Here is a 17229-nt window from a genome sequence, read left to right as displayed (position 1 = left end):
GGATGATGCTGCCATAGGCTCTGGTTTGGCTGGCCATCCTCATCTGCCTGCCTTATCCAGGGTTTGTCTGTTTTAGGGTTGGTTCCTCTGGGTCCAGCTTAATGCTGTTATCCATGGAGATTGTTAGATAATGTGCAGAAACAATAGGTTCACTGTATACCCCACCTGTGTGGAACTTGGAAGTTATCCCACAACAACCAGGACCATCCCACATCTGCTAACTGCATTTTTGTGGTCACACTAAAGAGGTTAGCAAGATGGGAGCTCTCCAGGCTAGGAGTTAAGGAAGGCCAGGGACTTCTTCTCAACTCAACCTTGGGCCCTCATTGGCTTTCTGCCAAAGACTCTGCCCATGAATGAAGATGGGATGAGAACAAAACCAGACCAGGAACATGTGGCCACAGAGAAGCCAGGAACTGCAGTCACAGAGTAGGACAAAGGAGTTCCCAAAGCAAAAGAGCTGAGAAGTACCAAGGAAGGTGACAAAGCAAGGCAGCATCTTAGACATGGGCTTGAGCCACAGGGGAAGCCTGGGCCAGCAGTGTGGAACAAGAAGAAAGAGGCAGCCAGAGGCACGACCTCTGTAATCCCAACACTCTAGAGGCTGAGGCAAGAAGATGATGAGTTTGTAGCCAGCCTGGATATCATGTGTCAAAAACAAGAACAAACAATGGCTCAGCCTTTAAGAGGACCAAGATTTGATTCCCAACACCCACATGGCAGTTTATAACCGTCTATAATGGGATCCAATGCCCTCCTCTGGTGTGCAGACATACATGCAGACAAAGCACCTATATACATAAAATACATAAACAAATAAACACCCATACACACACACACAAGGTTTCTCTGGGTAGCCCTGGCTGTCCTAGAACTTTCTCTGTAGATCAGGCTGTCCTGGAACTCACAGAGATCCACCTGCCTCTGCCTCTGCCTCCCAAGTGCTGGGACTAAGGGTGTGTGCTGGAGCTGGGCATGGTACTGCATGCCTTTAATCCCAGTACTCCAGAGACAGAGGCAGGAGGATCTCTGTGAGTTTGAGACTAGCCTGGTCTGCAGAGCAAGTTCCGATACAATCAGAACTGTTACACAAAGAAACTCTCTAGGGGTGCAGATATTGGAAGCTACCAATACCTGGCAACAAATTATATATATATATATATATATATATATATATATATTTATATATATATATATATTGGTTTTTTGAGACAGTGTTTCTTTGTGTAGCTCAAGTTATAGACCAGGCTGGCATGAAACTCACAGAGATCAACCTGCCTCTGTCTCCTGAGTACTGGGATCAAAGACCTGTGCCACCACCACCTGGCAACAAATAAATCTTTTAACAGGAACAAACAAAATGTTTTGAAAGCCATCACTTAAGAAAAATGAGACTTTAAGGCTAGAAATTGTTTCAGCAATTAAGAGCCCTTGGAGCATTTATTGTTCTTGCTAGGGACCCAGATTTGACTTCCAGGACCCACATGTCAACTTACAACTCTTCATTAATTCTAGTTCTAGGGGATCCCATGCCCTCCCAGAACCAGGCATGCTAGTGGATCACACATATGCATGCAGAGCAAACACTTATATACATGAAAATAAATAATTCTAAAAACACTTTTTAAAGACTTTAAAATCAGGCTGGGTGGTAGTGGCACATGCCTTTAGTTCCATTATTCCTGAGGCAGAGGCAGGCAGATCTCTGTAAGTTTGAGGCCAGTCTGGCCTACTGAGCAAGTTCCAGGACAGGCTCCAAAACTAGAGAAACCCTGTCTTAAAAAAAAAAAAAAAACCCTCAGACTGAATGGAAGCTGAGGTACTGACTGGGATGAGAATGTAGCTGGAAGAGTGCTTGCTTTGGATCATGCTTGTAATCTGAGCACTTGGGAGGTAAAGCCAGAAGATGAGAAGTTCAAGATCATCTTCAACTACATAGTGACTTCGAGGCCATCCTGGACAACATGAGAATCTGACTCAAGAAAAAAACAAAGCGGGCTGAAGAGATGGCTCGTTGGATAAGACTACTGTCCTTGCTAAATTAGTTTGGGAAGCTTCTGTCATTGTACAATTAGGTCCCCGAGAATTAAAGATATTTTCACCCATATTTCTTATACCTATGAGATTAGTCAGGCATAGATGTTTGATCTTCAAACACTTCATAGACCTGCAGAACATGGCATTGAAATGTTTTAATATTAGTACTCTGTTGACATGAGACACAATTGCTCCTGACAGCACCAAGCCCAAGCTATTTTCAAGAATATGTTGGGCACTGATGTCACTCCTTCTGGAGTCCATCCTCTCCTCAGCTAATGACCTTTTGGGCAAAGAACTGCCCTCACCTCAACAGCTGACTTTAGACATGCTGTCCTACTGTGGTTGCAGGAAATAAACTTAAAAGACTGCTGAACCTTGCCAATTCAGGGTAAGACAGCATTTCTACCTTCCTGCTTCTATGTTGGTCAGTCAGATACTCTAGGCCTTAGCCAAAGCTGGTTGCCCTGACGTTGCTTTGAGACTTTAGGTGGCTGTCCAGGTAGCCTGCTGTTTCTGTCTTTGCTGCACCTTTTGGAAGCTGCTCTTGCCTGCACTTTCTGCCTACCCTAGTATAGTTATCTCCCTTCTCAGGTCTTTGATGAGGTTAAGATTAGACTGTCACAATTATTGTTTTTTCCTAGATAGAAATATTATATACAAAACTTAAACTTTCCAGCTTAGAACAACTCTATAATAATCTCTGTTATGCCTTCACCCTAGGACTGGGTAGTAGCTGTTCCCATTTTGCTCTTGTTCTTTCACTGCAATAGGGTCTAAGTGTGTATGTTCTTACTTTTCCTTTGCCTAGAACATACTTGGTATTTACTGTCTTTGTGTATAGTTTTGTATCAAGCCTAAATCTTGTAGGTTTTTTGTTTGTTTGTTTGTTTTTTGGGTTTTGGTGTTTTGGTTTTTTTGAGACAGGGTTTATCTATGGCTTTGGAGGCTGTCCTGGAACTAGCTCTTATATACCAGGCTGGTCTCGAACTCACAGAGATTCACCTGCCTCTGCCTCCTGAGTGCTAGGATCAAAGACCTGTGCAACCACTGCCCAGCCAAACCTAAATTCTGATACAAGCCTAAATCTTATAGTGAGAGCTCCACCCAGTCCAGTCACACCTGTGGCACTGACCACACACCCATTTGGGCATAGTCACAGGTGTGTAGTGAGTATGTGGCATTGGTCAGGTCACAGAAAGTGCCTGGGCGTGGATCCTTGGAGTGGGAAGTTGGAGGTCATTGGTTTTTCCAGTAAGTGACTTCTTCCAGAATAAAATATATAGCTCATATTTTATCCTCATTCTATGTACCTTAATCTGTACATCATTAGAGATTCAACACCCTCTCCTGACTTTTGCATCCCCAATTAAAATACACGTACTCCACAAATCAAACTGGATAAGAAAATGCCTATTTACACAAGAAAATATAACTAGATGTCGTGGTTAACACTTTTAATCCCAACACTGGGTAAGGGGATGCAGGTGGATTCCTGTGAGCTCCAGGCCAGTTGGGACTATATAGTGAAACCCTGTCTCCAAATAAAAAGAAAATATCCAGGACAGACCAAGGATGACCCTTTTTCAAGGGGGAGCAGGAATGAGCATCGGACATAGTAGGAAAATGTAGGCCTGGTGTGGTCATGGGACATGGGGAGGGGGATGATTCACTCCTTTAAGCCCACACCCCCTAGACTTTCTTCTCTAATCCTCCCAGAGGCTTTAGGCAGACAGGACACCCCGTGGACCTGAGAGGCAGGTAGAGTAGCAAGTAGAAACAGGCCAACAAGGCTTGAAGGTGTATGCTCCCATGGGGTGAGGGCCTCAGAAAATGGGATAGGAAGATGGCCAGTGAGGCTGTAAGAGTTCAATGGTATAGCCCTAGCTGTCCTGAAACTCTTTGTAGACCAGGTCGAACTCACTGAGAGGCCTGCCTCTGCCTCTGGAGTGCTGGGAGTGCTGGGATTAAAGATTCGCACCACCACTGCCCAGCATTTTTCATCCTTCAAGATAGGGAAACCTAGTCCCAAGGCCAGCAACATACGAGAAGGTCATCAGAAGCTTTGAGAAATGTCGCCCTCTAGGCGTCACCTTGTCCTACAACTTACTATCCAAGCAGGTTACCTATGTGACAGAGAGCTGGCATTTCCAACCTCTCAACCCTCCCTCTTTTGGATTATCTAAGGGCAACCTAGACTGTGGCCGGCCTATACCCATGGTGGGACAGCGAATTTTTCACTAAACATTTAAAAATGTATGTACATCCCTCTTGAAAGAGCCAAAGCTAGGTGTGAGCAGGGCCTGGGAAACGCTGTTCCTGGGGTGGAGTCATTATTCTAACACTGGGTAAAGGCTGGGATCGTCCTGGGAAAGCGCCGCTACCCTAATGGGCAGTAATGGCTCTGCACACCATCTACCAGGCCTCGCTAGGGCTTTCTCCCCCAGACTACATGGCGCTTCTCTTTAAAGTCCCAAATTGGAGCAGGCGGGATCAGCGTAACGAAAGGAAAAAAAAAAAAACAGAGAAAAATCCAGAGAAATGAAACAGGGCAGGAAGAGAAATAATGGAAAGGAAGGACAGGAAACTGGCCACCTTCCAAGGATCCCGGGACCTTGCCCAGTTTCCTTCCCGCCTGGGTCTAGCTTTCTTCCTTGGCTGTGGACCGCCAACAGCAGTTGCGTAGCGCCACCTGGCGAAAATAATTATGATTGTACCATCGGGGGAGGAACCCGGGTAGTGAGTGAGGTAGCAAGAAAGTCCTCTTTAAACCTCACTTCCCTGGTTTAGATCAATTCCGGTCCTGCGGAGTTGGAATTTGGTTAAAGCCCTAGGGCTGGTTACACCACCCAAGCATAGAAACGTGAGCCTTGGGGAAATAATAGGCGGAAAAGCCAGGTCTCTAATAGACCTCAACTAGCTTTGCCCTTCACCCTGGACCTAGCACCTACTTCTCTAGAATAGGATCGCTCTAGACAACGTCAGCAAGTGGCCCAGCCCTTCTGACCAAACATTTGCTAACTACTTGGCCTCAGGCACCAGCACTGGCAAGCACTCGGTAAACATTGTTCAGACCCGAGGAAACAGAGGTTTGTGTACCTTGACTTATGTATGCATGGGGTCCCAGAGCTGGAGAAGCCCCCAAACTGGAGTCTTTTGTGGTGCACACTCTAGGCTACTCAGGCTGCTCTGGAATCTGGTCTTGCAAGCTTCAGTAAGAGGTAGAGAGCACAGAGAACAAATATAGCTGAGTATAGAGCATGAGGACATTAAGCTTATCCCATGAGCAGTAGGGATGACATGGTCAGGTTGCTGATGTTTTGGAAAGTTAAATTTATTGAGGATCGCAGTCAAAAATCTGGGTCATATGTGATGGTGCACTCTTTTAATGCCAGCATTCAGGAGGCAGAGGCAGGCAGATCTTTGTGAGTTCGAGGCCAGCCTGGTCTACAGAGTTAGTTCCAGGACAGGCTCCAAAACAATACAGAGAAACTCTGTCTCAAAAAACAAAAAACAAAAAACAAAAAACAAAAAACCATCTCCCAAGGCACACATACAGCTGCCAGAGGACAACTTGCAGGAGCTGGTTCTCTTTTCCCACCATAGAAGTACCAGGGATCAAACTCAGGATATCAGGTTTGGTTGCAAGTTTTTTTGTTTTTTGGGGTTTTTGTTTTGTTTTGTTTTGTTTTGTTTTTTTTGCTGGTCAAGGAATACTACCTTATCCTAATTCTTATGGAGACCTAAATTTGTTTACCTTGGTGTCACATAGCCCTTTCTCTGGTTCAGAAGAACTGAAGATTGTGACTCCTCAAGTAGAACTACTCTCCCCTACTTTTTTTTTTTTTTTGAAACAGGGTTTTACTACATAGCCCTGGCTCTGCCTCTGCCTCACAATTGCTGGGACTAAAGGTGGGTGCTACCAATGCCCAGCGTGCCTTGGAAGATATACAGCCACACAAATAAATGAATAAGTAGATAAAAAAAAATTCAAAAAACTGTTACTGGGACCCACCCACACGGTAGAAGGAGAAAATCAGTTCTAGCATGTTGTGTTCTGACCTTCAGAGGTGTGTGCATACACACACAAGAACAAAAATAAACAAAATGTAATTTTATATGCTAAGGGCCAAAGAGATGGCTCAGAGTTAAGTGTGCTTGCCGTTCTTTCAGAGGACCTGAGATCAATTCCCAGCACCCACATTGGGTAGCTCACACCACTGTTTCCCCAGTTCCAGGAGATCCAATGCCCTCTTCTAGCATCCAAAAGCACTACAAGCATGTGGTGCACTTGCATACATGCAGGCAAAACACACACATAATTGTTTTTTGGGTTTTTTTTTTTTTTTAACTTTTTGAAGGTGGGGAGTGCTGACATCTAGAGGCCAAGTTGGGAAGAGGCTATAAGCAGTAGTAGGTCAGAAGGAATGGCCAGAGTGGGCAGCAGACAGGACTACCTGCTCTTAGTCTTTGCCAAGTGGACCAAGGGAGAGTTCTAACAGCAGATGACAGGTAGGTTTTTGGTCACGCAGGTAATCCCAGCATTCAAGAGTTTGAAGAGGCAGCAAAGGGTGATCCCAGATATGTGAAGCTGAAGGGAGCCCAAAGAGGTGTGTGTGTGTGTCTGTCTGTCTGTCCTGTGTATTTTGTTCCACAGTAGCCTGGAAATTACTATGTAACTCAGGCTGATCTCAAACTCAGCAATCCTCCTGCCTCAGTTGGTCAAATTCTAGTGTTATAGGCCTGTGCCCCAATGCACAGTTGACAAAGTGTATTTGTGTGGTACCAGAGCAAATGACTGGAAATGCAGAGAAGGCAGAGAAGTGAGGTGTGAGGGCTGAGGGGCTTCCTCCCTAAAAAGGAAGCATAAGTATAAAGGAACCTGTGTCTTCTGCTTATCCTCCAGATGCTGAGGGGACGGAAGAGGTTCGAGAACATTCAGACAAAATTAATACCAGAAAGTGAGCAAAAGACCTGGTGGGTTGCCTGGGCTAGGGGCAAAGCTCACAAGTCTCCTCAGTCTGGACAGATGGCGGAGAGAGGGCCACCTGGAGAATCCACTCACTGGGTTCTCCTCCCATATGTTTTAGTGGACAGGCAGAACCCTGGAAATGTATGCCTTGATTCCTGTAGGGGTCGGTAGGTTGGGTCGCTATATTTTGGATCCTGAGCTGGTGTATACAATGATAAACAGGGAACGGATCACTAAGGAGGAAGCAACCCAAGGCCCGGAAGCTTCTCAGCTTTGCTCTCCCCCCCCCCACCCCCGACTGTGCCCCTAAGGACTGATTGATGAGCTGGTCTCATCAGGGAGGGGGTTCTTGACATTTGCCAGGGCGTGGGCGTGCAGCTATGTACGCCCTGAAGCTAGACGCAAAGTACACAACAGAGAAAAAGGGTCACACGCGGGGGCGCAGAAACCAGGTTGGTTTTATTGACCAGACCATGAAGACTGGCTGACGCTACGAGCTGTGCTCCCTGGAAACAGTCGTGACTGCTTCTGCCTAGGTCAGGCCTGGGGGCGCCATAAGTTCTTGGGATGGTCTCGGAGCCTGACAGGGTTGGCAATGAGGATGTGCTGCAGGAACCATGGCTGGGCGCGAAGCGTCTCTCCCAAGGCTCTAGAAAGAACGGAGTAGGACATTGGAAGCACTGGAAGTGCGCTCCATTCGGTCCTCCGGATGCTAGGGAAGGGACTCTGGGAAATTCTAACATAATGGGAGACAAAATGGGTAGGGAGGGTGGAAGCATGGTGACTACACCTGTAAAATCAGTACCCAAGAGGATGGGAAAGAATAATCGCAAACAAAATAAAATAAAACAACAAACAAGTAAGGGCTGGAGATAGGGCTCAATGGGCAATGTGCTTGCTTAGGTTCGAGGTTCCATTTCTACTACCCTATAAACCGGGCGGGGTGGCCACGCCTGTAATCCTACCATTTGGTAGGTGAGCGAAGGATCAGGAGGAGTTTAACCTGAGCTACAAGGCAAACAAACAAGAAAACACCAATATGCAGAGGCTGGCTATTGGTCAGACCCCTGGAAACTCCTTTGGCGGCTCCCACTCCCTGCCTCCTCCTTCTCCCACTTACCTAGGGGTCTCTGCGGAGATCCAGGAACGCAGGCTCAGCGAATGCTCCGGTTGGCGGGCTCGCTCCAGGTCCCGCGGACTCCGGGACTCATAGACGGGAAGCCCAGCCCTCCAGCTCCTGCGTCGTGCCTCCCACAGCTCCTGCACCGGTAAAGGAAGCAGGGGAAGAGCGCTGCCAGTGACCGGCCCCGGGACCAGAGTATCCCGGGAGAGCGGTCCAAGGGCCCCGCCCAGAGCACGGCGCCACAGGTACGGAGAGCGGCGCAGCCCCATGAGCAGACCCGAGGCGCGACCCACGGTGTGATAGCGGGGACTTGCCACGTGCTTGTACCAGGCCCCAGCGGGCAGTGGCAACAGGAGCACAAGCAGCAGCAGTGGCAGCAGGGGCCAGTTCACAGGAACCCCCGGCCCGGGGCCCCGCACTTCTCCGTTCGGCGCCAGCGCGCTCACTTCTAAGGCCCCTTGGTGGGCTAGACCAAGAACAGGGTTTATGCCTGCTGTGGAATTAGGACGTCGGAGCTCAGGAGGCTGGAGGAGACTGGTCAGTCGGTACGACAAAAGTCTGTCATTGGCCACGCCCCGGCTCGCCCCCGCGGCACCTGCCGCGCTCACCCAAGGGAGAAAGAAGAGGGTGGATGGATGGAGGGAGAAGAGGGAACCCAGACAATTAGAAGCATCTCACTGAGTAGGTCGCTAGCTGGATTGCTCTTGAGGCTCTAGTGGGGATATATCTGCTTGCTCTTCCCTCACCCACAGGAAGGGAACTGTCAGGAAGGGAGTCCCATTGCCATGGTCTCAGAACACAAGGATGGGCCAGTGGCAAAGGGATGTCCCCTTGGTAGGAACTGCTACTGTGGAGGCTTCACTGAAAGCAGACAGGTAGAGTTCTGAGAGCCTTGGGCCACCCTCCCCTGAGGGCTGTCTCTCTTCCTACCTGTTAGAGCACTTAAATTCCCACATAAACCCATCCTCCACAGATGGAAGAATGCTTGAAAACATTGAAACAGTTCTATAATCCCAGCATGAATCATGAGTTCAAGGTCAGTTTGGGCTACCTGGTCAGCCTGAGCTATGAAACCCTATCTCTAGGAAGAGGAAAGAAATAAAGGAGGGGGATGGTGGGAAGGAAGGCAAGTAGGCAGACAGGCAGGATGGTTTGGCCCTATGATGCCATCCCTGTTTCCCAAGACCTAGAAGGTTAAGAGGCAGTCCCTCCTGGAACCCTCAGCTTCAGCAGGCTTGACTTGGCCCTACCAAACTCCAGAGCTCCTCTGTGATCCTGCCTCTTCACAAGACCTCTTCACCAGAGAAACCAACTGGGGGGGGTCTTAACCCCACAACCTGTGATTTGTTCATTCATCCTCCTTTAAGACCCTATTGAAATGGCTCTGGTGGAGAAATCCCCCCAACGAAGAGGGGAGGATCTAATGTACTCTTCCCTGACCATCCATATCCTTCTGATTGAACTCTCCTACACTCAACAAACAAGCCATTTCAGGTACAGCACATTCGGATACCCAACACCGGGGATTTTGTTGATATCATCATTTTTATTTTTCAATGTTTTTATTTATGTATATGACTATATTATCACTGTGTGCACAGACTGGTACCTGTGGAGATTAGAAGAGGATATTGGATCTAGAATTGCAGATGGTTGTAAGCCACTATGTGGCTTCAGGACCCAGACTTGGGCCCTCTGCAACGACAAGGGCTTTTAGCCAAAGAACTATCTCTCCAGGTCCCCTGTCCTTTTTTTCTTTTTTTCTTTCTTTCTTTTTTTTTTTTTTTTTTTTTAAGACAGGGTTTTTCTGTGGCTTTGGAGGCTGTCCTGGAACTAGCTCTTGTAGACCAGAATGGTCTCAAACTCTGCCTCCTGAGTGCTGGGACTAAAGGCACACACCACCAATGCCCAGCTCCCTTGTCCCTTTTTAAAAAAATATTTATTTTTGGGTCTGGAGAGATAGCTCATCAGTGAGGACCTGAGATTGGTTCTCCACCCACATCAAGTAGCTCATAGTTACCTGTAACTCCAGCTCCAGAGGTCTGAGGCTCTGACCTCCAGCAGGCACCTGCACTCACTTGCATATACTCATATGCAGACACACACACCTACATACAATTAAAATTAATAAATAAACCATTACATTTTTATTTTTATATATTTTTAATGTGTGTGTGTACTGAAGAGCAGATGCCATAGAGTTGGAGATCTCTGGGGTGAGATGGGCACAGTGACTAGAAGTATGCTATACCTCTTCAGAAATATCACCCAGTAAAAATAGAGTCATTGTCCAAACATGTGGTGGCAGGAGGGTTACAATGACTTTGAAGCCAATCTGAGTTCTTAACCACTGAGCCATCTCTCCAGCCCCCTGGTTTTGGTTTCTTGAGAGGTTCTCATGTAGCCCAGGCTAGCTTCAAATATGTTATATAGCCTAGAATGACTCTGAACTCCTGACCCTGCTGGATTACAGACACATGCCACCATTCCCAGCTTGAAATACCATATTTTGATCTTCAAACAAGAGGAGTGGGGTGAGAGCTGGAGAGATGGCTCAGCAGTTAAGAGATCTGGCTTTTCTCCCAGATGACCTGGTTTGATTCTCAGCTCCTATGTAGTGTAGTGGCTCACAACCATCAGTAACTCTGGCCTCTTCAGGCACCAGGATGAATGTAGGACAGAGACATATATGCAGGACAAACACCCATACTTAACAAAATAATAAAAAAATGTAAAGACTGAGTTTTTAAAAGGTGAGTGCAGGGAAAGAGGAGTCACCTACTTCAGAGGTAGAAGAGCCCCAGGGTTCTAGCAGGTCCTCTAGGCCTCCCTCACTTGGAAAACCTGACTCTGGGTCTGGGTAGTTGGATTCAAATCTGCCTCAGACTCGATGCTGATGAGGGTGGAGAGAGTAAGTACCATAATCCCCCTGCCTCAGTTTCCCTATTTTTAAATGAGGGAATGGTTGCCAGGCAGTAGTGGCACATGCCTTTGATCCCTGCACTTGGGAGGCAGAGACAGGTGAATTCGAGGCCAGCCTAGTCTACAGAGCAAGTTTCAGGACAGCCTTCAAAGCCACAGAGAGACCCTGTCTTGAAAAACAAAACAAAACAAAACAAAACAGAAAGAGCACTGGCTGCTCTTCCAGAGGTCCTGAGTTCAATTTCCAGCAATCATATGGTGGCCCACAACCATCTGTAATGAGATCTGGTGCCCTCTTCTGGCCTGCAGACATACATGAAGGCAGAACAGTATATACATAATAAATAAATCTTTTAAAAAATAAAAAGAAACAATCAAAAATGTAAAGTGAGGGAGTGGTGATAGTGATCACTTTGTCTTTTATTTATAAACAAGTAATGCCGGGTGTGAACACTACATGCCTGCCACCCAAGCACTTGGGAAGCTGGGGCAAGAAAGATGGTGAGTTCCAGGCCTGCCTGTGTTACACAGTGAGGACACATTTGAGGCTAGCCAGAGCTACACAGCCAGTTTAAGGCTAGTAAGAACCCGTACCTAGACAAACAAACAAATATAAAAATACACACACATCTGCAAGGTGTGGGTCTTGAAACTATTTTTGACACACTATAGGTACCATCTCTGACACACAGTAGGCACTCAGTGCTGGTGGGGGAGATCTATTGCTGCTTCAACTCTTCCAGGCCTGTCAGAGCGAATACTTCCATGGGGCTGGTAGAGGATACAGAGGGAGCATGAGGACCTTTGAGACCAGACAAGCGTCAATGAAAGCCACCCCCATCACTGCTGTGTTCCTTTGGGAGCCCTAGTCCTGGAGAGAGCAGCCTGGAGAGTGTTGTGGGCGGGCAGCTAGGCACGACACAGGCTACTTTAGGTCCCCAGGCCTTTAGGTCCCCAGGCGCTGCTGCTCACTCCAAATCAGACCTCTGGGAATAGCAATGGAACAGGTGTGAGGCGCCCCCTGGAGGTAGCCTGAGAAATGCAAATCCATGTGACCATATTGTTTGATCCATGCTGGGATTGACACCCAGGAAAGCTTGATAGAGCAGGTGGTAACTCCAAGAACTAGGCAGGCTGTGATAGGAGCATAGAATGTTTCTAGCATGGACAACTTAGGAAGACCTTGTCTGCAATTAAAAAAGTTCAAAAGGGGAAATGTGTCAATATTTTGTTTATGATCTAACAAATAAAGCTTGCCTGAAGATCAGAGTGCAAAGCTAGACACACTGGTTAGCCATAGAGACCAGGCAATGGTGGTATACACCCTTAATCCCAACACTCGGAAGACAGGCAGACAGATCTCTGTTAGTTCAAGGCCACTCTGGGCTACAAGAAACTGATCCAGTCTAAAAGAAAAAATGGAGCTCAAGCAACAGTGATCTCAGCACTTGGGACCCCACACCTTTAATCCCAGCACTGGAGAGGAATATAAGGGGAGAGGAGACAAGAGCTCAGTGCAGTCTGAGGGTTGGTGAAGACAGATGCAGTCTGAGGACAGGATCACCCTTTTTGTCTGAGCATTGGTAGAGATGAGAACTCTCTAGTGGCTTCTCTGATCTTGAAGTCCAATATCTGCTGAGTTTTTATTATTAAGAACAATAGACTCCGTGCTGCAGGACTGGAGAGATGGCTCGCTGGCTAAGAACACTTACTGATCTTGCAGATGATCCAGGGTTGGTCTCCAGAGTCTACATGGCAGTTTACAACTATTTGTAACATTACTTCCAAGGAATATAGTACCCTGTTCTAGACCCCATGGGCACCAGGTATGCATGTGGTGCATATGCATACATGCAGTCAAACACTCAGGTTGATCTCTGAGAGTTTGAGGCTAGCTTGGTCTACAGATCAAGTTCCAGGACAGCCAGGGCTATACAGAGGAACCCTGTCATGAAAAACAAACAAGGGAAAGGCTGGGGGTGGGTCAGGAACTGAATAGATATTTCTGTGATAGAGCACTTCCTTAGCATGTGTGAGTCCTTAGGCTTAATTCCAAAGAAGGAGGATCCAGAGAGATGACTCAGCAGGCAAGGTGATTGCCACCAAGTTTATTGACTCCAGCTCAATTCCTGAGACCCACATGGTGGAAGGAGGGAGCCAACTCCTGCAAGCTGTCCTCTGACTTCCACACTTGTATCTCAACACACTCATAAGCATGCACCCACCCACAAAGATAAACAGATATAACAAAAAGAAAGCCAGGTGGTAGTCGTTCTTCACACCTTTAATCCCAGTACTCAGGAGGCAGAGTTCAAGTCCAGCCTGGTCTACAGAGTGAGTTCCAGAACAGCAGTTACACACAGAAACCCTGTCTTGGGGGGGGAAAATTGTAGGTGGATGGGTGTTTTGTCTGTCTGTATGTTGTGTGCATGCCTGGTACCCACGGAGGCCAGAAGAAGGCGTCAGATCCCCTTAAATTGGAGTTGCAAACAATTGTGAGCTACCGACATGGGTGCTGAAACCAAACTCAGGTCCACTGGAAGAGCAGCAGTGCTCTTAACTCTAGTCCTAGTAGGATACTATTTACATTTCCTTTCTTCCTGAAAGCTATGATTTTTTGTTTTGTTTTTCTATACCTAAACATTCCAATAGCTGATAAACTTCCTTGCAGTAACCTTTCCCAGTTTCCAAGGATCTGAAGTGACCCATTACAGCAGCCCTACTCAAGAGACTGGGTCTTTTTCCTCAGAGAACTTGTAGCTGGGCCTCCACTTGAGAAGCCTTTACAGTGCCTGTGGCTTCACCTCAGATGGAATCCTGTTGTCTGAATGCTGGGTCTTCCAGGGTGTGTATCCTAATTTTGGAGAAGCAAATCCTGCAGGATCTCAGGGAATTCTAGCTTCCAGTGTTCTAGGTTCATAAGTCCACTGTGATTTTTATTTTTTCTTGGTGTTTCTGGGATTTGAATCCAGTGTCTTTGACATGGTAGGCAGGCAGGCATTTTACAGGTTATGCTCCCAAGTCTGTCATTTTGATTATTTAAAATTTTCACTGCCTGGGGGATCAGCCTCCAGCATCTCGGGGCTCAAAGGGAATGTAAGGGGAGGGGTACTAAGACTTTTTTTTTTTAAATCTGAAGTAGTAAGGGAAAAGACACTCACACTCTTTTGATGGCTTCCTTCATTATTCTTCTCCTGTATTCTCTATTCTCTTTTCTTTTCTTTTGTTGTTTTGTTTTTGGAGGCAGGGTTTCCCTGTGTAGCTTTGGAGCCTCTCCTGGAACTCACTCTGTAGACCAGGCTGGCCTTGAACTCACAGAGATCTGCCTGCTCTGCTTCCCAAGTGCTGGAACTAAAGGTGTGTGCCACCACTGCCCAGAATCCTATTTAAACTAACACTGTTATTGTATAAAATCACTACTTCAGTTAAACAGTACAGCTAAGGAGGAAATCATCTCATAATAATCCACAGGTAAAAATAAGCAGTAGAATGGGATGTTTCTAAGAGATAAACATATACAATAGAGGTAGTAGGGATGTCCCTAGAATCATTCACACCATACCAGATTACCAGAGAAAGATGACAGTGGGAACACATGAAGACACAACAGAAGCAAAAGACACTCTGGGGTCTGTGGTCTCAGGGCCTTGCTTATCTGAGATTTACCCATCAGGGTTTTGTTTCCTGGTGGACCCAATCCCTGAAGTCAATTGCCATTTGTTGCTCTTCTGACAGGGCCACTGACATAAATTTTAGTTACTTTATTTTGTGTGCATAAGTGTGAATGTATGGTGTGTATGCCATGGTGTGCAAGTGAAAGCCAGAAGGCAACTTGCAAGAGTTAATTCTTATCCTCCCCCATTCGGGTCCCAGGCTGTTAGTCTTGTTGACAGGTACCTTTACCCACTGAGCTAGCATAGGCCCATTCTGATTCTAGTCCCCCTCCTTTTCTTTCCTTCTTTTTTTTTTTTTTTGTTTTGTTTGTTTTTTGTTTTGTTTTTCAAGACAGGGTTTCTCTATAGCTTTTGGAGCCTGTCCTGGAACTCATTCTGTCTGGTCTTGAACTCACAGAAATCCACCTCTCTCTGCCCTCAGAATGCTGTGATCAAAGTTATGTGCCAGCCTCTAGGCCCCTCTTAAAATATTTCATTTAATTTTACTTTGTGTGTTTTACTTACATGTATGTGCCCTACATGCATGCCTGGTGCCCACAGAGGCCAGAAGGTGTCAGATCCCCTGGAATGAGTTATAGATGATTGTGAGCTGTCATATGGATGCTGGGAAGCTAACCCATGTCTTCTGCAAGATCAGCCAGTGCTTTTAACTATTAAACCATCATCTCTCCTACTCCCCATTGATTTGCATGTGTATATCCTGGTGCACATGGCTAGAGAACAACTTGCAGAAGTTGGTTCTTTCCGGTATCATATGATAGCTCTGAGGGGACATCACAAGATTTCCAGCAACCAGAAACACTTTTTTTTTTTTTTTTTTTTTTTTTTTTGATAGGGTGTCTCTGTGTAGCCCTGGCTGTCCTGAAACTTGCTTTGTAAACCAGTCTGCCTCGAATTCACAGAGATCCACCTGCCTCTGCCTCCTGAGTGCTGAAATTAAAGGCTGTGCTACCACTGCCCAGATTTATTTTATTTCATGCCCATGAGTCTTTTGTCCGAATGTATATATGTGCACTGTTTCTCTATGGAGCTCTGGATGTCCTAGAACTCACTCTGTAAAGCAGATCCTCAGTGACCCACGAGATCCATCAGTCTTTGCTTCCTGCGTGCTGGGATATGCCACCACTACCTGGTATCCATTTGTCTTTTATTCTCCTTATGAATCTGTGAGGCTAAATGCTTGCATGTAGCTCCCTCTTACCTGTCACACAGCAGACTGCATGACCATCAATGCCCCTGTGTGCAGACTGTTCTGCACACAGTGCCACAGCTACCGATCTGTTGTTTCTTTGTACTATTGACTCAGCCAGCTCTATTAAAAGTAGGTAAGAAAAGACCCCTGTAGAGAAGCCTTTGACTGAAACTAAAGTGGCAACAGGCAGCACAAAGGGGACAGTAAAGGAAAGCTTCCAGCGACTCACCAACAGAGCTGGAACAGCTAGACTGCTTATATGGCTAGAGAAATGTTTGCCCCAATCACAACCTGTCTCTTCAGTCACAGTAGTCCCTCTGCTGGACCATCATGGGAAATTCCCCATTCTGGCTAAGATGACTACAGGGTCATCTAGAGTTCAAGGTTCATGATTAAAAAATAAATAAAAAATATCTGGTGCAAACAGCTCTGTTTACAGTTCTGCCTTTAGGATGAGGGACAATCAACTTTGCTCACTTCTTTGTTTTCTAAGGAATGTTTAGAATGGTGGCAGGTGGGCAGTCTGGCTGGATGTCTGATTATCAGTCCCTTTGTTAAAAGTATTAGAGAAGCAAGGAAGAGTCCAAAAGCTGTCAATTAGGGAGTCACATTGTCCCATCCCTTAGTCGTCACTTATTTGCAGAAACAGGAACAACATAGTAGTTATCACTAGAATCTAAAGAGCTTCCCATTAACATTCAGTTATCATTTTAACAGATGTTTTTATTTTTATTTTATTTTTTTCTGAGATAGGGTTTCTCTATATTGTTTTGGAGGCTGTCCTAGAACTAGCTCTGTAGACAAGGCTGGCCTCGAACTCACAGAGATCCGCCTGCCTCTGCCTCCCGAGTGCTGGGACTAAAGACATGCACCACCAATGACCGGCAATATTTTCATTTTTAAAAATGTATTCTTATAGTCAGTCAGTGGTGGTGCTCACTTTCAATCCCAGCACTTGAGAGGCAGAGGCAGGCAGACCTCTGAATTTGAGGTCAGCTGGTCTACAGAGGGAGTTCCAGGACAGCCAGGGCTATACAGAGAAACTCTTGACTCATATAAATATATAAATAAGTAAATGAAATATTTATTTTATACAGATGGGTGTTTTGTCTTTATGTATGCCTGTGTATCACATGTGTGCCTGGTGCCCTCACAGAGCAGGAACCCAGAAGAGGATAATAAATGCCCTGGAACTGCAGATACAGATGGTTATGAGCTTTCATGTGGGTGCTGGGAATTGAACCTAGGAGCTCTGTAAGAGCAGCCAATGCTCTTAACCACTAAGCCATCTCTCCAGCCATCTTTCTAG

The 17229-nt window shown here is 46.3% G+C and overlaps 1 protein-coding gene across 1 annotated transcript; it reads right to left on the bottom strand.

Annotated features, from left to right (window-relative positions):
- Positions 1 to 7447: 7447 nt before the first annotated feature.
- Npw (neuropeptide W) lies at positions 7448 to 11054 on the bottom strand. Its single transcript, XM_051179738.1, has 3 exons — positions 10982 to 11054; positions 8130 to 8727; positions 7448 to 7658 (listed from the first exon to the last, which is right to left on the bottom strand). The coding sequence occupies exons 1-3, from the start codon at positions 11052 to 11054 to the stop codon at positions 7547 to 7549; spliced, it is 783 nt and encodes a 260-aa protein (XP_051035695.1). The 3' UTR covers positions 7448 to 7546.
- Positions 11055 to 17229: the final 6175 nt, after the last annotated feature.

The sequence above is a fragment of the Phodopus roborovskii genome, unplaced genomic scaffold (genome assembly GCF_943737965.1).
Source record: "Phodopus roborovskii unplaced genomic scaffold, PHOROB, whole genome shotgun sequence".
NCBI classification, from domain to species: domain Eukaryota; kingdom Metazoa; phylum Chordata; class Mammalia; order Rodentia; family Cricetidae; genus Phodopus; species Phodopus roborovskii.
The sequence above is the reverse complement of the archived record's forward strand: the minus strand, read 5'-3'. Positions and strand labels throughout refer to the sequence as shown.